Source organism: Parasteatoda tepidariorum, chromosome 3, assembly GCF_043381705.1.
Source record: "Parasteatoda tepidariorum isolate YZ-2023 chromosome 3, CAS_Ptep_4.0, whole genome shotgun sequence".
In the NCBI taxonomy this organism is placed as follows: Eukaryota; Metazoa; Arthropoda; class Arachnida; order Araneae; family Theridiidae; genus Parasteatoda; species Parasteatoda tepidariorum.
The window spans coordinates 82,855,356-82,880,620 of record NC_092206.1 but is presented as its reverse complement, the minus strand read 5'-3'; the positions used below and the strand labels follow the sequence as shown (position 1 = coordinate 82,880,620).

General features: G+C 30.2%; 1 protein-coding gene across 1 annotated transcript in view; it reads right to left on the bottom strand.

Annotated features, from left to right (window-relative positions):
- Positions 1-5,749: 5,749 nt before the first annotated feature.
- LOC107445282 (tachykinin-like peptides receptor 86C) overlaps positions 5,750-25,265 on the bottom strand; it is a 79,098-nt gene continuing 59,582 nt past the window's right edge. Inside the window, exons 2-5 of the mRNA XM_016059640.4 lie at positions 21,155-21,370; positions 11,435-11,585; positions 9,927-10,123; positions 5,750-6,294 (exon numbers count right to left, since the gene is read on the bottom strand). Of these exons, the coding sequence (XP_015915126.3) occupies positions 6,060-6,294; positions 9,927-10,123; positions 11,435-11,585; positions 21,155-21,370 (799 nt within the window). The 3' untranslated portion in view covers positions 5,750-6,059. The remainder of the gene's footprint in view (positions 6,295-9,926; positions 10,124-11,434; positions 11,586-21,154; positions 21,371-25,265) is intronic.

The window sequence follows — 25,265 nt, the reverse complement described above, 5'->3', positions numbered from 1 at the left end:
TTTGAGAAATATTATACAGCATTATTCAGAAAACTTGCATGACTTCATCAAACTGCTTCATTGGAGAGGAAACCCTTAAAGTACAAGTACTGAATAGAAATTTATTTTATGCAATACTAAGTAAACTCACTTCCAATAATTTACTATTTACCTATGTATTATTTTCTCTACATTTAAAACAAGTTAAGAATAATTTGTTTCAGTCAAAAATAATTTGATTCGTTATATTTTAAAATTAAATTATATCTATAAATGTGCCCTTCAATAAAAAAATTATTTTCGAACGTGAAGCCTAAAGCTTGCTATTGGACCTTACAACTCAATATACAAGAAGTTCTGATAATAATGAAGAAAATTCAGACCATATCTTATTAGACAAAATACTGATAAAAAAATAAATCTTTCTTTTCTTTCTGTTTGTACATATTTAATCATTCGGAATTTTTTTTTTTTAAATAACTACAAGTTTGGCAAAGTAATAGATATCATTTAATTGAATAAAATTATTTTATTTATTTAAGAAATGAAATACATTTATAAAACAAATCCAGATATTTTCCAGATTATTACACAATGTTTATTCACATAACATTAAAAAGGCGAAAGGTTTATAATATTACGCATTTGTTAGCTCATTGAATGCAGTAATTATTAACATAATTAACAATATTATTATTAACATAATTAACAATACAATTATTAACATAATTATCCACCACAGTATATATATAAACACATTAAACACACATTTTGTCGAAACTTTCGTTGTTAAATACTAAGATGCATAAAAAATTAAGGTGTGCGTATTTATTAGCATGCAGTGACAAAGAAAAAACCCCTTTTTCTTATTCTTTTCTTAATGAATCAATCAATACAGTAAAACTTTATATTTCGGATATCACTCACTCCGGATAATTGAAATATACGGATCATAGAGGAAGCATTGTGTTTTTAATAAATTTCCTTCTATAATCTTTAAAATATTGATTAGATCTGTATATTATTCATTTAATGATCTTTGACAAAATGTTTTTTTTTATCATATACGTATATAAATAGTACTCGATTAAACACTTCATTTTTTTCAAAAATATATAAATAGGAAACGTTTCAAGTGCTCAAAAACATGCACCCATTTTCAAGACTTGCCAGACGTAAATGAGAAGAAACAAAAGTGATTAAAATATAAAACTTAAAGTTGCCCACGAAAAATGGAAAAATAAGGGGGAGAAACAGAACTGGAAAAACCACAACAGCCTAGAGAGAGAAAAATAGAACAAAAAAAAAACGACAGTACGCTTAAGTGGCAAATCAGTGGCCGAAGAAAACCATTGTTTTTTTTCCTTCCGTTTTTCATCTTTTTTTCTCTCTTAGCTACTGTGGTTTTTTTTTTTCTAGTTTCGTTTCTCCCCTTTATTTTTCAATTTTTCGTCGGTAAACGTTTGATATTTCAAATCATTTTTGTTTTTTCTCAATCATGCCGGGCAAGTCTTCAAAATGGTCGCCTGAAATTGAGAGCGTAAAACATGTCAACTGTTATTTACTATTTGTATATTTTTTAATCCTATGAAGTTTTTAATAAAGTAATATTTTACAGTTGCAGCTTCTTGGGACAGTTGATTTAAGTATTGGAATATTTTATTTTGAAACTCATTTGTATAGCCTGTAGTGTCACTCAAATATGATATTAATAAATAAGTATTTTAATATTAATATACAGACAGTATAATTATATTAATATTAATACAATAAATGCGTATTATGATATAGACTATTAAATATTTTTCTTCATAACCAAGCACTGGAGCAGCCGTGGGGCGGGGTAAAGTGCTCTCGTCTTTTAATTAGTTGACCGCGGATCGTATCCCAGTATTGACTGGTCATGAGAACTCTGCTCTATTTCCAACTATAATCCTGACATACTTATTGTAGAGTTATCTTTGTTAATATAGTTTTTTTTTACAAAATAGCACAATTGTTTTATTAAAATAGAAGAGCTTGCTTTTTTAAGGTAGCAGTATTTATCTGGTCGAAAGTCAGGCATACATTTTTAAATAACAGTATTTTTCTGTGGGAAAAAAAAACAGTTTCATACTGACCCATCAGTTGACAGTTTTTTTCTGTAAATTTGAGGATTTTATTATACAGTGCACAAATAACAAAACACGCTTATTTTTTAGCAGATGTAGAAGCCATGAGTATTCAAATTAAACTACACTAATATTAGTAAAAACAAAAAAAAAAACAGATGTATCAACGAAATGTACAAATTTCAAATTCCTTTAGCAAATTAAAAACAACCATTTTAATTCCCTAAATAATAATACATTTCTTTGTTACTCGCTTAACAGGATCAAGTCTATGCATTAATGTAGTGAAAGGAGTGCATCTGTAGCTGATTTAAGATAGTATATAATTGAATTCAGAAAAGTAATAAAAATTATGTTATTGAAAAGGTCGTAGATTTAAAATTCAATTTCTCAGGAACTGCTCAACCAATTTCGCTTAAATTTTGTATTTTGCCATGTAAAATTACTTATACTACTTAAAAATGATGTAAAAATTTTATACTTTACAATTAAAATTTTTTTGCAATTAATGAAAATGAAATTATCTTTCGATAATTGAATTTAATAATTATATGCAAAAAATGTTTAATTCGATTGAAAAGTTCTCGAGATATGGTGAAATACGCAAAAAAAAAATTAAGGGGGTCAGAACTTTGGATTTCCTATCCAAACTATGGGGGCCATATTTCCTAGATCGTGGTTACCTCCTATATTTTGAGAGTCAGAAATCTCCGTTGAAAAAAAGGCATGTTTATTTAGAGAAAGTGCGTTTTTTGTGTCTGCTTTCGTCACTTAAAGATCGTCTGGTAGTTAGAATATAAGAGTTCACCCCCTCTAACCATTTACATTGAGTCCTAGAACGTGAAGTTCCTATCATTAGATCAAAAGTTATTCAGGGCGGTCCGTTTCTTTTCGCGATGGAAAAAAATGATATTGACGAACATATTTTTGTGTTCTAAGGAGCACAGATGCAGTCGATTAAAAAACGGTTAAAGTGATTAATGTTCTGCGCCCATTTTTCCTCTGATGCTTAAAATTTTGAATGTGCTGACATGCACTCACAGAAATGAAACTTTCATTGGCGACCCTTAATCCTTGAAATGTTTACATGAAAATCCGTCCTCATTCGTTCTGGATGCATTCTGGGATTTATGTTATTTATTGGTGTAAAAACTGCGGTGTAACGTCTCTCCTAATATTATGTTGAACAATCCAAAAGATTGCGTGAAGGTTCCATTTTTTATTGCGAATTAGCACCAAATCGAGCGTTTATATGCGATTTAAAGAGTATAATATAAATCTAAACACTTAAACTTGAATCTTACACCAAAACCTCATGCTTTCACACCATACGAGAAATAATTTCCCTTCCTAAAACATCAATATCGGCTCTCTCTGAATACCAAAAATTCAAGAAACGCCAAGTAGAACATCGCAATTAGTTTGCTTTCAATCTGGAATGAGCTGGCTACAGTTTGTTATTCATCAACAGAAACAAAACTTCACCGTTAAATGTGTGTGTATGTCTTTATTTGTGTAATAAGTATAATTACATTTTAATTTTTAAATCTCTGAGCACAGTATTAACTGATTTTGCAATGTATAATTTTTATCCACTTCGGTGCTGTTAAGCCTAGTTCGAATTTGTCGCAAATTTCTGATTTTGCAATGTATAATTTTTATCCACTTCCGTGCTGTTAAGCCTAGTTCGAATTTGTCACAAATTCTTCTTTGTGCTACACGTATGTTTAATTTACAAGCTAATTTTATTTTAAAGACAAGTGTATTTATGCATTCTAAATTAATGATTCTTACTTTATATTGTATTGTAAAAATAAATTTGCTTATTCTTATGTGCGTCGTAACTTACTAAAAGTTTTTGTGTTATTGAATACCGAAAATAGTGACAGCAACTTTACACCAATTAGTGTAAAAGAACAATGGTACAGTGAAACACTAGATCGAAGAGTTATGAATGGCGTTTCTCTACACCACTTTTGAGTAAAGTGGTTTCCAACATTTTTGATGTTGAGATACACTACTTTTTTTTATTCTGAAATATATGTTATCTCTAAATTAGTAATCAACTTTCACAGAACCTAACGCGGTAAAAGTTAAACATCAGTTAGTCATCACGTTGATGTCATGACGGGTTCTCTTAAATTTCTTAACAGCTTTTAAAACCATCAAATGACGTAATCATGCACGCGTGTGATCGCTTGCTAAGCAAGTGTTTTTGCGTTTTATTCTATGCTATGATGTAGTCAATTGTGTAAATCAATTTATTACATTTGGCCTTACGCTTTGGGCAAAATTTTATCATCAAACAACTAAGGAATACAATTTCCTTAATTTGAAGAAATGCTCGTTCGGAGCATTTTCTATTCAAGAAAATTTCGGAAAATTTGAGTATCCAATTTTTATAGTGAGTGATAGTTTTTTTTTTATATAAAATGTATTTTCATTTACAAATAAGCACTTTAACCGGATTTTACTGGAAAAAAAACGATCACCTTCGAATACCTTTCAAGAAAATTTTTTTATATTTATTTAGTTCACAATTCCTTTGTTTGTGAGAAAAAATCCAATTTCAATTCAAAGGAATTCATCTAAGAAAGTGCATTTGTAACTTATATGTGCTTCTGTGAAATATTCTCTTATGAAACTCTTTCGAACACAAATACTACTAACAATTTTAAATTTTAAATATATTTAATCAGAATTACATAAATGAAATCTCATAAATTTAAAATAACTTGCGTGATAAATGTATTTAGAGTTCTTTGCCAGTTGTAACTCTAGATAAGAAAATCTAATAAAGAAAATAGTTTTTTTTTCGGCAAGAGAAAATTGTTGACGGAAATTACCTTTGACCAAAAAGCCTTTTCCCCAGAAATCTAATTCCTTCTCCTAACATTTTACGTGGAGCATTATTTCTTTCTACTAATCACTTAAAATATTAATAGGGCATGAGTATCATTCATTCAGTTGCTTTTATTTCAATCATCAAAAGTTTAACTTAATCGTATACGAAAAATAAAGAAATATACTTTTTATGAAAAAAAAATTGTGATCCCAGTAATTACGAACAAAAAAGGAGAAAAAGGTTAATAATTATCGACGCAAATCGACGCTATATTATTTAAATATTTTCATTAAATTAATGAAAAAATTATCCATTAATTATTTTGATTTTTTGTCGTGATGGCTTAGCGGTAAAGTAAACGAGCTGCCATTGTCAAGAACTGGTGTTCGATCCCCTGTAGCGGCCTGAAGCACACACAGCATTAGGTCAATGGGAACCATTTTGTTTAAAAAACTATGAACCCAACTATGTTCAAAGTACCACACACAAAATACTAAATTACCATAATCGTACGTTTGGTCAGAATTTAGTGGAAAGATAAGCTTAATAACGCATATGGCCTACAATCATAAGCCGAAAATTCCAGATACAAATTACGGTATAAAATACGCTACACCGCAACTGAATCATTCGAAAAATCAATTTTACTGAAAAATCCATTTTTACCGTAAAATATCATAACATAGCTTTTACAATACTGTTAGTTTAGTTAAAGTAATTCAGAGAGTTTACAGCATTTATTACTGTAAACATTACGATGTAACAGACTTTTTGTTCAGTAACATGCTCCAGTTAAGGGAAAATGCCCGGATTTTAAGGAAAAAGGTACCGGCACCCTGAGACTCGGTACTTTTTACCGTTATCTGATCCGGAATTTTTTACAGTACAGAAACGCTTTACTCTGTAACATACAATTTAAAAATTGATACAAGTTAACAATCACTTCATTTCTCCCAAAAATACAAGTTTTATATTAATTCATATCCTAATTACCACAATCAACAGAGAATTTCAAAAGCTCGGAATTACAATACATTTAGATTGAAACACATTCACAATATCAAACGTAAAAACAGTCATTAATGATTTGAACATTTGTATGTTGTTGCCATTTTAAAGGAGTTTCAGTTAATAGCGTCTCCATTATTTAGATTGAGTTCATCATTTTCAGGTGAGTGTCCTTGATTCCTCTTGCAGCGTATATGACTGAGTCTTGAGGAGCGCGTCCTGTGCGACGTGACAAATGAAGTTCTGTGTCCCAGAGGTATGGACTTGCCTGTCTCTCCGAAGCGGGGAGAGTCTGAAGATTGAGCGTTGGGATTGCATATACATACTACTTTGCGAAAGTAATTACGGAACCTGGAAATAAAATACTATAAGCATTTACATTAAGTGGCATATTTAGGATAACTACAACTTTACTGAGAGAAAAAATTACTTTTTTTATTGTAAAAAGTGTCCTTTATTCCCAGTAGTAAACAGATTTTAATATTTTCAATATTCTATTCATTGATAGAACAGTTTAATATTACAAAAATAAACGTCAGCAAATGCTTAGATAGTCATTTTAATGGATATTTTAAAATCTATGGTTTCTGGTATGAGACACTCCTTTTAATATGGAGATTAGACCATAAAATTTTTTATGATACACTGTTAAAATTTTCCTTCTAAAATTACGGTAATATAACTGGCAGCTGTCTGTCCATCCGATTAACCATAAAGTTTATGGAAAAGAGAAATTTTTCCCCTTATGGTATTATAACCATTTACAAAAATATCGTTATAAGACCATGAATACAAAGCTATACGGCTTTTAACCATTTACAACTAGCATTTTTTAAAAACATAATAATTTTTTAACTAGACATAGAAGCTCGGTTTTTCGTAAGTTAATGGTCATTGGAGAGTGCCGGACACTGGGAATTCTTCACGTGTTGAACGGAATTGAGAAAATATTGAAGTGTCAACACTAGGACTCGAATTCCAGTTCTGATGGTCATGAGATTGACAGATATGCCCGCTCGGCTATGATATGTACGCAGTACCGAAGAACTAAGNATAAAATTCTGGTTGTTTAACCGTATTAGGTGAAAGCAGTTAATAAACATTAGGTTAACATAGGTTTTTCTTAAACTTAACAGTTTGATTACCATTTCATTTATGGTTATTTGACTGTGTTAATTAAATATGGTGAAATAGCCATGCAATCAATTGTTATTTAACCATTTCTTCCAACAGTGTACTTACCATTAATTTAAATAATGTTCAGGGACACTCATGATAATCTTTGATCTAATGATTGGATCTCCACGTACTAAATCTTGCATATACTTGAAATTTGACTTTCAGGATTTATTAGGCTAATTTTGAAATTTGGCCAAATTTTGTATTTTTTTGTCACATAAATTTTCAGTTTTTAAAATGATGTAAAAATCTGTATAATTTGCCTGTTATTAAGTAAAATAATTTTAAATAATCATTAAAATTATTTTTGCATAAAATTATCGTTGAATAAACAAATTTTATAAGTGTGTGTAACGTTTTTCTATTTGTTGAACAAATTCTAAGCATATGGCGAATTCTGCAAAAAATAAAGAATAAACTATAAACCACTTTCCAGGTCAAACTATTGGGATTATATTTTTGAGATTCAGGCTACCCCACCCCCTATATTTTTAGGGTAAGATTCAAAAACCCTTTAAAAAAAGGTATATTTATTCCGCAGAAGTGTGATTTTGTCTCTGATTTCTTAACTTGAATAATCGTCTACAATAATTAATTAACATAACCCTTTAAGCCATCAAGATTGGGTCTTGGTACGTGAAGATCCGATCACTAGATCGAAAGTTCTTTTTTACGCATTCAACATGTGACTGGTTAAACCATTAGGGATCGTTCATTTTTCTACTTTGCAAAACCCAAAAGAACTGCAATGTCATCTCAAACAATAAATATATTAACAAATCTATCAAATCTAGCGAAGGTCTCCTAATTTGGGATAGTGCCAATATTGCAACGAAGTATATTGATTATATAAGCTGATTACTATTTATAGGCAATTTTAAAACAAAAAATTATATAAAAAATACAGCAAAGTGTTGACTCGAACTTGGAAATAATAATACATCTTAATAACAAACTTAACAACAGTTTTTCTAAAGCACTACAGCCAATAGAAGGCATCTGTTTTATCACTCTCATCTTAACACTACTACCACCGTATCTCCTCCGGCTACTATAGGGGTGTTGAATTTTAAGGAACTATCACATGCATGGAACTTTTTCCCTGATCAAAATCAGTTTATGTTTACTAATAATACATTTTCGATACGCAAAACAATTTACAAGAAAAAAAATCACAGGAAATTATATTGTGGGAATCAATTATCAAGTGAAGTTGATTTAAGTAATATATTAAAAATGTAACACTAAAATATAAAAGTATCAAAGCATTTCGGATTATTTTAAAAAATAATATAGTTTGAAGCACAAGTTTTTTCTGCCTAAAATCTAAATTATAAAAGAATTAAATTACAAATAATTCAATAAAAGCATGTAAATTGTACATACGAGTATCATAGAATTTTGTACGAGTACTTCAAAATGTGTGAAAAAAATGCCGGTACAAATAACATTTTAAAATATTTAAAAAAAAATCCCTAAACATCTAAATTGATTTTAGTTAAATCAATTATGTAATTAATAATTTTATTAAAAAAAATACATTGATAAACAAATAAAAATTAATAGGTAAACTTAAATAAAAAAAATTTATAAATATAACATATTAAGTATTGATAAAAAAAAAAAAATTCCACTTTTGAAATCCCTTTATTGCCCTTATTATTCTATGAATTTAAAATAATATATTTACGGTGCAAATAAATAACTATACTTTTTTCTTCCTTGTTAAAATTTCTCAGAAGAAGAGAAAAACAAATTAAAAAAGTTATTTTTGCGAAATCCGTAGTTAGGTAAAATATTTAATTAAGGCATTCTCCGGCACTTAAGCGCTGTTCTAATAATAATTAATTAAGTTAGGTGCTAGTTCTGACTATTTTTACTAATTAGGTGATGTTTACTATGCAAGGCATCAGGGCTGAAAAGTTCAGAATTGTCTTAATCTATTATTGCGCTTGTTTTTTTTTCACTGTTGGTTTTTATAATTAATTTTTAAGCAATGGTGTTTCCAAATACTTAACCGTTTCCTAGCAAAATATAAACAGTCAATAAAGGGATTAACTATTTTTAGAACATATGATTGTAAAATAAGAAATGCAAGTTTCAAATCACGGAAATTTGATATAGAATCTTCGAATGTCTAGTATGGTAAAACAAAATTGTCCTAGTTGTATAAGATCGTTTTGAAATGTGAGTATTTCACTATATTTTTATAAACAACTTTTGCTTTTGCAAACACAGTTCTTAACTGAAATCCTTGACGCAACAAGGGGTGAATCTTAGCTCACTAAAAAACCAGACAATTTTTTACTGAAATTAAATTTTCTTAAGAATGCAAAAGATATTTAAACTCACTCCTCGTACTTTGAACTATCTGTATGCCAAATTTCATCGCTTTCGGTTGGATGGTTTTGGAGTTGATAAATGACACACACAAACACACAGCTACAGACAGATAATAAAAATTTTTGGAAATCTGTTTTCATTCTAAAATAATTTATTTTGGACCAATTTGCATGATAAAATAATTTGTGACTAGTCCGTTTGTAGGATAAAATTATTCGTAAAGAGTCCGTTATTACGATAAAATTATTTGTAAAGAGTCCGTTAGTAGGATAAAATTATTTGTAAAGAGTCCGTTACTACTATAAAATTATTTGTAAAGAGTCCGTTATTACTATAAAATAATATGCGAAGAGAACGTTCTGACGAAAAATAATTTTTACGAGGCTGTTTATGTATCAAAATTGCTCTAAAAAGGAACCCAGAAATTTCAAATTTGTAAAGATTTATTTTGAAAGTCTCACCTTGCATTCATGATGTAGTAGACTATGGGATTGTAGCAGGAATTAGACATTGCAAGCCAATATATTGCAAGATATACGTGTTGTATGAAATGTGTGTGCACTACATCACTGTTGTAATATATATAAAGAAAATATATGTGATACGGTAGCCAACATATAGCAAAAAGCAACATCACTGCAACCAGCATGTGAACAACCTGAAAATAAATAAACAGAAGCTTTACAAGGCAGTTACTTTTCTTTCAAACACAAATGAAGTATATTTATTATACATTTAATTTGAAACTTGAAAATATAATTAAAAACTATATTAATTTTAACGCAATATTATATATAACACACGTATGAATCACAATTTATAATAATTAGCCATTCGTTGTTATAAATTTAGAATATTTTTGAAACATTATCTATATTTGATAGTTTTAAGCTTTATTTTTCCCTTTAAGCAATGTTTAATTATTATTAATATGTTTTTTGCCAATAACAAGATTTAATAAAGACAATTTTTATTTAAATTAGTTTTTAAAAATTTAATTACTTGAAGAAAAATTCATATATAAATGCTTAAATAACTATAAAGTAGAAAAATTTTTTAACCATAGCAATGAATGCTTAATAAATTACAGGTTATAGACTTTAAATAGTACTGAATAGGGAATTTTTACCAGATAAATCACTCATCTCAGCTCGCAAAAGAAAAAAAAAATATTAAAGGATTAAAATATTTAATTCCTTAATTTCAGACCATGTATAAAATTTGTTTATTTATGCTTTAGAGAAATGAAGCATTTGGAAAGGCGTAAGTGAGGGAATTGACAACTTTCGCAAAGTAACTATGCACGATGCTAGAGGGAAAACCAGCATAATAAACATAAAGAAACGAGAGATACGTGGAGGACGGATGTGAGGAACATGATAAAAAGCAGGCAAGAGGCAGAAAAATATAGTTTCATGCGTTATCCAGAAGTGAAGAAAAGACGATGTAGGTTATAAAAGAAGCTAGTGAGGAGGTAACAACTAAGCATTTTGAGTGAATGAAGGTTAATTAAATTCGGGTGCTTGAGCTTTAAAAAACCTATTTTAAAAATTTGTTGTACACAAAATCTGTACAAAATCTCAATTTCGTGTAATAAATTATCGTTATTTATGACCTGTATGTGTAGGGATGCAGAGCGTATGCATTGAGTTAGCGAACTTACAATCCAGTAGGATTCCTGCTTATTATAATGTCTCTGACGTAAACGTAGATTTTTGAACACTAATTCTGAACCATACTTTATGTTCACAAAAAAAAGCCTTAAACATTATAAATATTTATTTTAATAGGCATTCCATTTCAAGAAAAATATTTCCTTTATTAATAATCCATGCTTAAAGAATGTTTTAAAGGTCATTTCAGAAACATAATACACATCTGTATATAATTTCTTCTTTTAAATGCTTCAAAATCACATATCACATTCTGAAACAAAAGATGATCACAATTAAAGTAAAAATATATTCACCCTTTGTTTGGATTTAATAACATTATTTTGAGGGTCAGTACTTTCGCCTATTACTTTGCTTCCCCAAAGTATACATCCAATCCATGTGTAAGTAACAGCCATACAGCACATCGGAATGATGTAAGTGACAACCAGGAAAATAATGTTGTACCTAAAAAGAATTGAAGTACAATTTCTTAACTTCCGTTTGAATATAATTCTATCTAACTATGAACAAATTTCGAAGTCGCAATTCGTATTTCAATTTTACGAATGTTTTTCCTTTTTAAGTTTTTTTTTTATTAGTTCACCAATTTTATTTATGTTACCAGCCTGAGATTAAAAATTATTAATAAATATCCCTCGTAATATTAAATATAATAAAAAGTTTTTCACAAACCTTAACAAAAACAGATTTTTTAAATAAGTGAATCTGGTGGCATAAATGAGGGGATTAGAAGAAGGGGAAATGAGGGGATTTATTTAAAAGAAAAAACTGCGACGATTATTAAACATTAAAAGCATATGACACAACTATGATAAAATTAAAACGTTTTAACAGAATTCATAAGTAATTTAAGCAGTTTTGTAAGATCCTTCATTTAATTCTACTGCTAAAAAATACTAAAAAAGTTATATGCAATTTTAATGGAAAATCACGCGGTTTAAAAAGTGTACCGACAGCTTGAAAATTCATTTTTAGGAAAATATAAAAAAATTATGGTTTTCTGTGTTTTCATTAGGTAACAAGATTCATTCTCCCCAAATTGAAAAATTCGTTACAAAGTCCGCCATTCCTCCAACAGATGGCACTTATAACAATTAAAACTATATAAAAAAAAAAACTTTTTTTAGCATGCTAAACTATTCTAACTGAAATATTTCAAAGGGCAACTGTTAATTTCATGTTCCATTGCACTACGTATACATGATACTCGAATCACTAACTTTTAAAATAACTATAAGAAGTCATATTTGTTATAAAAAAACTCTCCATTAATTTTTGGTTTTTCCACGTCAACAGAACCATCTTTTGGAGAATTTAGCTACTAGTTTTAAAACTTATCGAATTTGAAAAGATTGGGTGTTTAGATTGAAATTAGAATTTGAATTTCCAGAAGGTCCAAAAATAAACCCTAAATTCATGCTCCATATCTAATTTATTTTAACATAGTTCAAAAAAAGTCCAAAAGTTGTGTTTGAAATTAGAAATATATTTATTTTTCCCCATCTAAACAAAGAATATTTAGTTTTAAAACTATTCTGATTGAAACAGTCACTTTGATCAAAGCAGAATTAATTGAAAATAGTAAGTTTTGACGTAGGCTAAGAGAAGGTGGCAAAAGGTCATGAGCTCCGAAAGTGCACCACCATTCAAAATAGAATCAAAATAGGTAGTAGCAATTAGAAGTTATGAAACAGAAATAAAATTTTAATCCGAAGTTATAATAAATTTATGAAATGCTTGCCAATAATGAGTAAGTAATCCATAATTTGGTAAGGTATCTATTGATAATTGGGTACATCTAATCACATGGTTGTGAGTCACGTGTCAATGTTACAACTAATTGGTTTGGGTTTAATATCAAGCTAAATCAATTTCCGGATCAGATTTAATTAGATAACTGTAAGCGACGGCACGCGTGCTTATTGGCTGGTCCACGCGTGACGTCGGTAGCGAGTATCCAATTTTCTGTGTTATAATTGCTATTTAATGTGAGCTTCATAAATTTGAAATATATTGGTAATGGAAACTTAATAACGTATATGAAAAACCAAAAATTTACTGTTAACATTAAGTAGTCTCTAATATTCATGTAAGGAAAAGCTCAAGTACGGAATTTGAAAAACTACTTAAAACAATATATTAGTTATTACATTGATTGAAAAAACAATTAAATGAAATATGAAATTATTTTGAAAATAATTGGAAATAGTTTTGCCTATTACGTCATGACGTGAGAATTGATCCCCTGTGTTTCTTTACTACTACGAAACGGATCATGCATTTCCATACCTTTTTGTTTTTTCTGTAATTGAATTTATTTAAATCGGCCATCACTTTTGAGACACCTATATAGAGAAAATCTGCGTAGAGAAAAAGTAAAATTACCGTAGTGAATGTAATAATATTTCTGCTAAAAAAAAGAACCATTCTGATTAATAAAATCTAGTTCTAATCTAAAACTTCTCAATCTAGTTCTGGTTATTAAAACAAAAATATACGATATTTAAACTATTTATTTTGTAATTTTTAATTTTATATGGTAGTGGTTTACCAAAAATTTGGTTTATAAAATTGCAGTTCTTATTACCAAACATTTTGTGAAAAATGCAAAACTTGAAAGTAAATTTAACCTAATAATTTGTTCCAGTGTCTAAGGTATCATGATAAAATTATAAAAATTTTATCACGCATTGTACAACTATATTTTATCGTTAATTTTACCATATTATGTACCAAAGTGCTTCAATAAGAAATTACCGCGAATTCTAGTGTTCCCATAGAGCCGGACACACGTTAAATTTTACCATATTCTGGTAGTTTTGAGCATTTTTCCTCTCGGCGTAGTATTTCTGAGCAACTCATCCCTCTTTAACCCATCAGGTGCCGGCTATGAGAGCAACTACTGATTATTTTTTCCTGTTTTTCCTTTATTCATTAATTTAAAGTTTATTAATGTTTATTCAGTGTTCAAATTTTAAAATGAAACTAGGAAAATTGTAAAAAAATTGGTACTCTTTTATTTCCCTTCAGCATTTTGAACATCTTAAGAAGTTTTGAACATCTTAGAAGCGGAAAATCTTAAGAAGTAAGTCTTCTCGAATACCTTTCTCATGTTGATTCGAAATACCTATTATGAGTAGGTAACAATGACTTCCCTGTTTGTCGGTCCTGATATAAGAGCTCTTACAGGAAGTAAGGTCACCCGCTCTCCCTTTCAATTAAAGGGGAGTGCAATGGTATTAATTAGACATCTTAAACTGTCTGATAGTTCTGGAATGTAAATTGGGTAGTCTTGCACATTTGGTGAAGATGGTCTTCTTAGAAATCTAAGGATTGACTATTTTGCGCTGTTCGTAAAATATGACCTGGCATGAAATATAATAATGCCAAAACCAAATAATGATGTGAGATTTGATGGAATAAAACATTTTTTCGAAAGTAGATATCAACAATCAAAATGCAAGTTAAGTAAAAAAAAATACACGGTTGAAGTACAAAGTTAATTAACAAATAGAGTGCTCACAGATCAAAATAGCTACGCAAAATAACAATTTGGAAAGAAAACAAACACGCTTTGATAGTGTAAAATAGTTCATAGTTTCCTTAATGGTGTAAAATAGTAAGTTTTTCTAGTTGCTAATTTTCATTTAGATTTTTTAATTTTACTTATGGTGAGAAACCGCTCTACCTGTTTAAAATAGCAGACGGTTTTACAAATCGCAGTTGAATAATCGAAGGTATTTCGAAAATATGTGTTCACCTGAGCCGCAATGGCTCTGGAGTAAGAGTGCTCAACTCCCAACGAGGTGACCCGGGCTCGAATTCCCAGAAACGGCTGGTCGATAAGAATCCCACAATCGGATCGCTGACGTTAAATATGCTCAGTGGTTGACGGATCATGGGCTAGAGTCCCCCTGCCATCAGGCTAACCATTGGAACTTTTCGCGTTTTTCCTCTCTATGTAACTCAAACGCGTTTCAGTTCCATCAAAAGAGACCTCCAGGAAAGCAAATTTCTCCCAATACTTCATCCAGGAGTTTCCTTGTCTTCTGGATTGGGATCAAAATTACAAGGCCTCGGAGGATTTCACTTTGGTAGTCGTAAACTTAAAATTAGGTCGGCTGCTCAACGATGGAAATAAAATAAAATAAAATATGTTCACCTGTCATTCGGCGTCAAAGCTTCCATTGAGAAGAAAAATCTTTCTAATCAGAATTAAATGAAAAGAAGTATTTCCTGCGTTAAATAATATTTCATGTGAAAGAGAACAACATTCATGTTTCATTCATTACAAAATAAATGTAAATTCAACTTACATTCGAATACATTTAAATATAGCGTAAAGTATATTAGTTTCCTAATTGTGGATAAAAGTTTAATGCTCACTCGTAAAGTAAGAATAATGAAACTTTAAATAAATAAATATTATAAGAAAAGGTGCAAAATTGCTTGAGAATACTCGCAAATTAGCAATTTTTTTTTTAATTTAACGTTAAAATAAGTAATGGTCAAAAATAAAGGCGGAAAATATGCCGTATTAATACAAATATGAATAGCACGGAAATAGTTTATTTAATGAAAAGCATTCCGTAAGTGTATAGTTTACTAATTTTCTAAGTTTACAGTTATTTCGCATTTCAATAATCGACAAAAACATGAAAATAATTTAATTTAATTACACTTTTACGAGAATTCCAATGGCAAAAATAAATTTAAAACCAACGTTACTATACATGAGATCATTAAATAAATTGAAAATCATCTCTTTAAAAATAAAATTAACTTTGCTATGTTCGCGAGTGATTATTGCAAAATATTAAGAAATATTTAGTAGCGATTTATAAAGCAGATAAAATATTACATTTCAAGAAATTTCAATAAAAACTCAAATCTTATCTCCTCATTTTCACACTCATAAATTAATGAGATGGCATTAAATAAAAATCTATTTCTTTTGAAACTTAATATTGAAAGCAAATTCATATTTTTGAATTAAACTTCAAATATTTTTATAATTATATAGTTTTCATTGAGTATGCAAATGATGTTCCCCATTTAATACTTCCTCATAAATATGCAAAAGGTTTTTTTGATAAAGAATTGATGATTTATTTAAAACAGATTTTCCAGCCATTTTCTTAAAAGCTTTAAAAAGTATGAAAATCAGAAATTAAATTTATTTTTTAACCGCGAAAATTATCATAACTGCACTTAATAGTTACCTAATGTGCTTTCCTCTATCTTTAAATTGATTTATTTATAAGAAAAGATTTTTTCTTCATATTTTTAAAGCTAAGTATAAATAACTATTACGTTAAAGAAAAGTTTTTTTTTAAACAAAAAGATTAAGCTCAGTTAGGTAAAAGAAACTCTAGGCATAAAGGACATTTTTTATTTAAAAGATATTTAGAAAATAATTTTTCACGTTAAAGGAACAAAGGGTTTCTTAGCGTTTGCATTTCTTAATTTAGCTTAACAAAATCGAAATTATAGCTTATTGTAAATATACCTTTTATGTTCGAAATATTTCAGAAGTATTATCTTTGAAACAGATAAATCAGTTTGGATGTTTAATAAAGTAAGTCAATTTTATCTGTTATGTAAAGTTAAAATAAAAACTAAGCCATTTAAAAACATACGAATTGTTAGGTGTATTGCAGTTGCCTTGTAATATAAAACTGATAGCTTTTCTTAAAAAATCACATGAGAAATACTGTGGAAAACTTGCATAATTAATATCATTTTTAGAATTTTTGAAATAAATAAAAGTTTTGATTAGGATTTAATACATTAATTATTTAAAAACATATTTACTAGAACTAGGTTTGCATAGTTTTTAATACATTGCAGTAAATGTAATGAATTGTACAATCATTTTAATCTCCTTGTTTTAAAAATAATGAAACTAGTGAAGATTTTTATGCTCTTTTTTTCTTGTATACTTAAATTCTTTTATTTTTTTAATCCTATTGTGATGACCAAGTAGTTAAATTTGAGTACAGAAATATTGTACCATTCTTTCACAATGGCTGCTCTTCACTTAATTGCTGATAAAACTTTCTTACTTATTAACAGAATTTCTAAAAAATACGTAACGTGTAAAATTGTTACTGGTTCTAGAACACAATTTGGCATTCTCATGAGAAACATAAAAATTTTTCAAGCCATATCTGTCTGAATTCTAATAGTTGGCAAGAACTAAAATATCATGTTTAAACTACCTAATTAAAAGTCAAGGAGTATCAGAAACTCATATATCAAGCAAACTCATGTACGAAACTCATATACTATTAAATTTTCTTTAGATTCCGCAATCTATCATGATTGAAGGCTCTCCAAACTATAAGTCATCCTCATCTCATTAAACAATAGAAGCATTATTCTCTCAGTCGATTTCATCTTTATGTCATGTCATTAATGTTTGTATTCATTCTGATCGTCAGAATTTATCAGAAAAGAAATATTTTACATTTATCAGAAAATACAATTTTATTTCATCTCATCATTACAAGACCTGATTTTTTTCCGTTAATGTCGGTTTTCTTAATAGATTTTTTTTTTGATTAAAAATGTGATGTTTACTCCATTTACATTATATTTGATTAAAGATTTTTCCAAGGTGTGATGAAGTTATTTTTTAAAATCGACAAAAATATTACTAGTCAGAAAAATATCTTTTAGTTTGAATAAAGATTGTTCATATTTCCACCCGACCGTTTTGCTTTATTGGCATTAATGTTGTTTGTGTTTTCATTCAAAGTTTAATTCTAAGGAATTTAAATTTTTGCACTGTCTTAAATATATAAATTTTAACGACAAATTACAATATTTGAATAAAATCGATTTGATAGTTCCTGAGAAAAATATATCGCTGATATTGTAGTTTCGAATCTCCAAGTAATTTAATACACATGGAGAAAAAAAAATCTGGTAAAATTACTATTTAACATATCTAGTAAACCAAATTATAAATCTGGTTGAAAAACGAAATATAATATATTTAAACCATTCATTTAATAATTTTACAGATGATTGGTAATAGTTTACAGGAAATTCAGTTTCTCAAAAGCATGGATCTTATTACTTATTACTTAAATTAAACAGAATAAATTATTTTAATGACATGCTTCAAGGTATTATGAAAATATTACTAAATTTTACCACATTTAATCTACTGTTATAAAGCTATATTTTGCTGTTAATTTTACAAAAATCATAACCGAAGCGCTTTGTTAAAAATTACCTAACATTCTGGTGTTTCCATTGTACCAGAAATACGATAAGTTTTATCATATTCCAGAAGATTTTTTCTACATTTTTCTTTCTCAGTGTAAGTTAACCGATTTAATAAAATTATAAACTTCTAAAAAGTTTAAAACTAGAAGAGGTTTAGAAATACTCTGATTCAACTTAAAATCAATACATTTTGAAAATGCTCGTGAGATGCCAGAACAGTACTAAAAAAATTCAAAATACTGAGCAACTTCCAAATGCTATAAAATCCCTGTAGATATGAGAGACACTTCAAGTGACTGGCAAAGCGTGACATGCAAGTTTGCTGGTTTCTATGTCCCTGAAAAAGTAAGGCACACAAAAGGCGCACCAATCATGTATAGGAGGCAGAATTATATAACAAGCGATTTTAAACATGATGTATTCAATTTCTTGCATGCAATTTTTTAATTTTAAGAACTAGGGTAAACCAAACAGTGAAGGAACACTACCCAGTGATGGAACAATTCATATATATTAATTAAAAATAAGAATTTGAAAGTTTTTCTTTAGATTAATTGGTAACAATAGCAGGAAGTCATCTAGCAATGTTTTGGGTTACCTGGTCAAATAGACTTCTCCGGAAGAAATTTTGAATTTGTTATTATCTCTACAACACCTTGTTTCTTTGAAAAAATTATAAGGTGAGTGTCTGTATTTATATGTTTCAAGTGGAATTAATTGCATGTAATAGTTTTATTTTTCACACTGTGAAAAAGAGAATTCGAAATATAGTTATTGAAGTTACGTTTTATTTTTTTTATGCATTATAGCATAATGAAGTACTGAGATAAGGGGGTGTTTACTCACTGGATCACCAAACGATGAAAAACCAGTGAAGGAACAAGTGTTAATTTACTAGGTTTTCTTCTAAGTTAATGAAAATAAAAGATAAACTTTAATTTTCTTGTACCTTTAGCGATGTTCCGCATCAAAAGTATGTTAAAAATACGAAAAACAACTTCTAACCAGTGAGGGAACAGGCATGTTCCTTTACTGGGCATAGATTTCCCAGTGAATGAACAGTATGTGTTAATATGTTGACACTTTAATTTTCAATTCATGATTACAAAAAAAAGTTAACATTTTCCAAGTATTTATATGTTATAATTTCAAGAATAGGCTTGTTTTTAAATATTTGTATGGCTTATAAATTCATAAAGAGCATTAAAAAATAACCAAAATTAAGTGTTCCTTTACTGGGTGTTCATTCACTGGTAAGAGCTGTTCCTTCACTTGATCTTCTTACTACTCGTTATTTGAGCCTCCAAGACTTTAAAACAATATTATGTAAGTTCTCTGCAATTTTTTTTCATAATTTGCAATTAGTAACAAATATGCTGACGCTGTCATTTAACTAAAATTACGAATTTTGAAATTAATATGATTTTTTAAGCGGCAAGCGAAGCTTAAGTGTTCCTTCACTGGTTAATTTACACTATTCAATTTCTTGCGTGCACTATTTAACTATAAGAACTATATGATTTGAGCCACGAGTACTCGGGCACAAATTCTGTTCCCGGTCTCGTATCTTCAGTAGTAGATAAATCATAATTTAAAATGTCCTTGTCTTCGGGCTAACCGTGGGAGGATTTTGTGGTCTCGTGATTTTATGTTTGTGTACCTGAACATCTCTACCGACTAAAAAGAATCAGAATATTTCTACAAGATTAAAAGAAATTATATTCTTTTAACATATTTATTATATCTTTTTTTAAAAGAAAAATAAAATAGATGAGATAAAATAAACTCAAAACATCAACTTACTGCTAAAAATGGGAAAGGAACGATAATTTTCATTGTGCACAGTGAGATTTATTAATAAATAATTAAAATAATATTTTTGTACATCTCATTTTGCTAAGAGGCACTATAAAAGCTGCGGTGACTCAGGGGTTGGCTGCCCAATGAGGTGGAGCAAGTTCGAATTCCAGCGGTTTCTGGTTGGTACATATTTACTCCTGGATCGCACTAACTTCAGTGCGGTCATGAAACATCCTCGGTGGTAAACTGATAATGGGCTAGATAATGGATAATGGGTACCTCCTTGCCGTTGATCTAACCGTGAGATGTTTTCTGGGTTTTCCTCTCCATGTAACTCGAATCCGGGCTAGTTCTATCAAAAAGTCCTGCACTAGATTGTTCCAATGCATGATCCTAGAGTTATCTAGTCTTTTTGGTTGATTAAGAATTAAAAACTATAGAGTTTAAGCTGATAGTCGTAAACTTAGAGTTGTGTCGGCTGTAGGAAAAAAAACTAGAACACGTGATATTTAAGCAGTCATAAAAATCTTAGTATTTTGTACGAAAATTCTTTTTCCTCATTAGTAAGCGTTAGTGTCAAATAAAAAAACTTAAAAGTGACTATATTCAACAAAACTTAATTTTTTTTGTGTGTGGCCTGAATAGTTTATTTTAAATTTTATCTGATTTAGCTGAAATCTACTGCTTCAGCCTCCTAGAAAAAAAAACAGATAGTTTAAAGCAAATGCACAAAGGGTAAAATAGAGGCAGATGATCACGATTTGCTGTCATACTGTAGTATCATAAATCATCCCTTTTCGATAAAACATCATACTTCAGCAAAATGTAAAGTAGTACTAAGTAACGAGTTATTGAATATCTGTTGTTGACGCAACACTCCCAGCAACGATGCGTCTCTTGCGTGCTCAACGAGTTTTTTTTTAAATGAATTTTTTTATTGAATAATAATCTAAAATAACTTTGGAAACCATACTTACACATGGTCTGTATAGGATTTTCCCCACACGTCATCAGGCCATTCTAAAGAACAAAGTGTTCTGTATCCTTGATCAGCATATTTGTAAGTCACAGTGGTTGCGAATAATAGAGATGGGAAGGATAACAGGCAGCTTAGAAACCAGACAGCACATATGATAGATACAGCAACTGTCTTCGTCATGCGAGGCCTCAAAGGACGAGTTACAGCAACAAATCTGCAGAAAATAAATGTTTATTTATTTTTTTTAAAATGAAACAAATCTATTAATGCAAACATTAATGTGAAGGTAGTAAGTTAAAACAAAAATTAGCTTAACTGCTTCCCTGATTATCCTGTGTCAACTGGGGCATATATAGATTGCAAATACAGTTGAACCTCGCTAACTCGAACCTCGATTACACGAATGTTTCGATACCTCGAAGAAAAAAAAATTCCCATCAAATTTCCTACACACACAATGTTAAAAAAAATTGATTTCACGAATTTTTTTTTCTAATCCCTCGATAACTTGAATTTTTTTTCTCCATAAATAGTGTAGATTTTTCTTCCGAAAATAAAAAACTATTCCAAAGAAAATTAAAAAATTTAAGAATAGAAAACCAGTTCTCATAATGATAATTTTTTTTTTAAAAATGGACATAAAGACGTCAGTGGCATGGAATGATGTGTCTTTCTCTACGATAATGAATGGCTTCAAGAAGGCTGGATTCATTAAAGATCACGAAAGCAGTCAAACAATCAAGATCGTTAATTCTGCTGAAAACTACACAGAAAATGATTGAGACAAATTGACCGAACTCATGAAACTTAATGACATGGAATTTCATAACTTTGTAAACGTAGATGATGCAAGAACAGTGTGTGGTCAGTAGGATGACAATGATATCTTCGCTCAAACGAAAGCTTCTTGTGAACTATCAGAAGAAGAGGATGAGGAAATCGAAGATTTACCTCCCAATGTTACTAACAAACAAGCACTTTCTGCAGTGGACACTGTAAGGAGATTTATTGAGAGGCAGCCAAATAAGTCAGAGGAGACACTTAAAGCTATAGTCCACTTAGAAAGTGTTTCAGACAAACTTCCTTACACATCTCTAAAGCAAACAACAATTGAATTTTTTTTAAAATGAAAGTGTAAAAAGTGTTTTCAGAATNATAGTGTAGATTTTTCTTCCGAAAATAAAAAACTATTCCAAAGAAAATTAAAAAATTTAAGAATAGAAAACCAGTTCTCATAATGATAATTTTTTTTTTAAAAAACGGACATAAAGACGTCAGTGGCATGGAATGATGTGTCTTTCTCTACGATAATGAATGGCTTCAAGAAGGCTGGATTCATTAAAGATCACGAAAGCAGTCAAACAATCAAGATCGTTAATTCTGCTGAAAACTACACAGAAAATGATTGGGACAGATTGACCGGACTCATGAAACTTAATGACATGGAATTTCATAACTTTGTAAAGGTAGATGATGCAGGAACAGTGTGTGGTCAGTAGGATGACAATGATATCATCGCTCAAGCGAAAGCTTCTTCTGAACTATCAGAAGAAGAGGATGAGGAAATCGAAGATTTACCTCCCAATGTTACTGACAAACAAGCACTTTCTGCAGTGGACACTGTAAGGAGATTTATTGAGAGGCAGCCAAATATGTCAGAGGAGACATTTAAAGCTATAGTCCACTTAGAAAGTGTTACAGACAAACTTCCTTACACATCTCTAAAGCAAACAACAATTGAAATTTTTTTTAAATGAAAGTGTAAAAAGTGTTTTCAGAATAAATATGGAATAGTAAATAAAGTAAAGAACATTTTTCTTTACTCAACCATCGATAACATACGGCTTTCGATAATTCGAATTTTCGGTATCTCGAATTTTTTCTCCTCTCCCTTTAAGTTCGAGATATCGAGATTTGACTGTATTTATTATCCCGAGAAAACACGGCTGTAGCAGAATTCAACAGTACGTTTTATGTCATCACGTTTTTACTCGGCCGGAAGCAAATTACCGATTGCCATTGTATATACAATGTCCGATTGGATTGTATATGGGTGATTCTCACGAAACATGACAATTCACTGTCCCTTTCTCCATCCGGACGTATCCGTTTGGGTTCACGTCCCGTCCGGAGGGTGCCTGAAGCTCCTCTGGGAGCTGAAGGTAGCAGAAAACGGAGTACTCTTTGAAGAGTCACAGCGACGTTTCCGCGTGCTTCGAGTCATAGTGTGGTTCGGAACACAGATATGGAACGGTCTTTTGTCGTCGAGCGAGACATCCATGCAGTGACTCCGCTCAAGGGCTAAGACAGTCGTTGGTTCTTTGGAGCCAACGACTGCCGAACGGGAAAGGCTCTTCGTAGAAGCGTTCATACGAACGCTCTCGAAGGGGCGAGAAATTTCCCGTCCAACCGCTTGTTGGTCAAATGAAGGAGACGCCTAGCACAGCGTTGGCGCGTTAAAGTCGTCCCCGACGTCAGTCCGTTGAGCATAGAAGTCAGTCGTTAAAAAACTTTGCACTGCTCATCAGAACGGTTTGGCCAATTTTGGACTCGAAAAACCACCCTCAATGGAGTTCCCTGGAAAACGAAGGTAGAAACCAGCTCAGGCAAGCCGTGTAATGACACGCGAGGTCGAGTTGAAGTTTCCCCGACAATAGTGAGGCGGGCGGGTCCGCGGTCGTTAAAAGCGGAGCTGGTTACGTTCGGGCTCGTTCCTCCGGCTGTGGTTTCGTCGGAGGAGTAACCGGCACAAAGCCACTCAATGGGTAAAGGGTTGGATAAACCTAAGGTACCAGGCTACGTGCTCAGAGGACTGTCTCTTGCTCCAAGATCTAAGACTATAATACTAAAAGAACTTTTTTTAAAAAAAAAATTAATAAATAGCATTGTTGTTAGCATTTTAAAATGACTTAGCACTAGCATTGACTGTTTTGTATACTTAAAAAATTTAATTGAACTTCAAAATGACATTTTCCAGGCATGTTCCAAACAATGTTTCCAATAATAACTAGCTGCAAAACTTCCCATAACATTTTCAATATCTAATTTTTTTTACCTCATCCGATGTAAGCATTTCTAGAATATACGCAGAGGGTATTATTTGCAAAAACTTCGTTTAAAATAATTTTTTCTGTCAGTAATTTCTTTGTCCCAAGAAAATCTGTCATTTTTCTGGCTACTCTTATTTAGTGGTTTACAACCAAAATAAATAGAGTCAGCAATCAATATCTTAAGTTAATAGATTTATTAGATACCCTCCTATATGAACATGTCTTGTTGCAGGAATAAAGAATCAATTTTCTGGTTCAAAATCTATTTCAAAATGTTTTTCAAGATGAGTAGGTTTTTGTGTTGTCATTTTCCTGGCTTCTTGAAATCATTAATAACATAAACTACATAGATTTATCNTAATATGTCATTTTCCTGGCATTCAAGATTCGGTGAATTTCTATTTTATTTTTTTTTTTCTCGAGCAAATGTCAATAAACTGCACTGCTGTCTAAAAGATATTAATAAGTGTAGCTAAAGAAGTATACAAAAAAAAATTTAGATTATTTTGAAGACTTTAAATTTGAAGAAATTTTTTGGTCCGAATTGTCATGTTTCGTGAGAATCACCCATATACGATGGTAGTAGAATATGCATTGAGAAAATAGCGCATCGCTTCACTGGCATTTGGAGAGTATCGCTTCCTTGTTGCTCCTTGTTTTAAAAATTATCATACAAAGGCTAATATTTAACTTTTTTTCATTTACTGATAATTCGTAATAGTAAACCTGATGGTAAATTAAATGTTTTTTACGCACATGAAAATTAAAATTTCAACTTAAACCTTGTGCATTATGTTTTCTTTTAGTTCCTTTTATTTATTAAAGAACTAAAAAAAAATTGTTTATTTTTTGCATTTTTTTCTTCTAAAAATTGGAAAGGAGAACGGTTGAAATGTAATGAAGTAAATATGCGCTTGACTAAGAAATTGCTGGTTGTTGACGCCAAATGACTTTATATAGAGTAGGGCTGATTGGAAAAAAGGAAAAACGGTAAATTTATAGAGAATTTGAAATTTAGAGCGAAAAGCTGGATTGATTTTTTTTACTGCTGCTTAAATA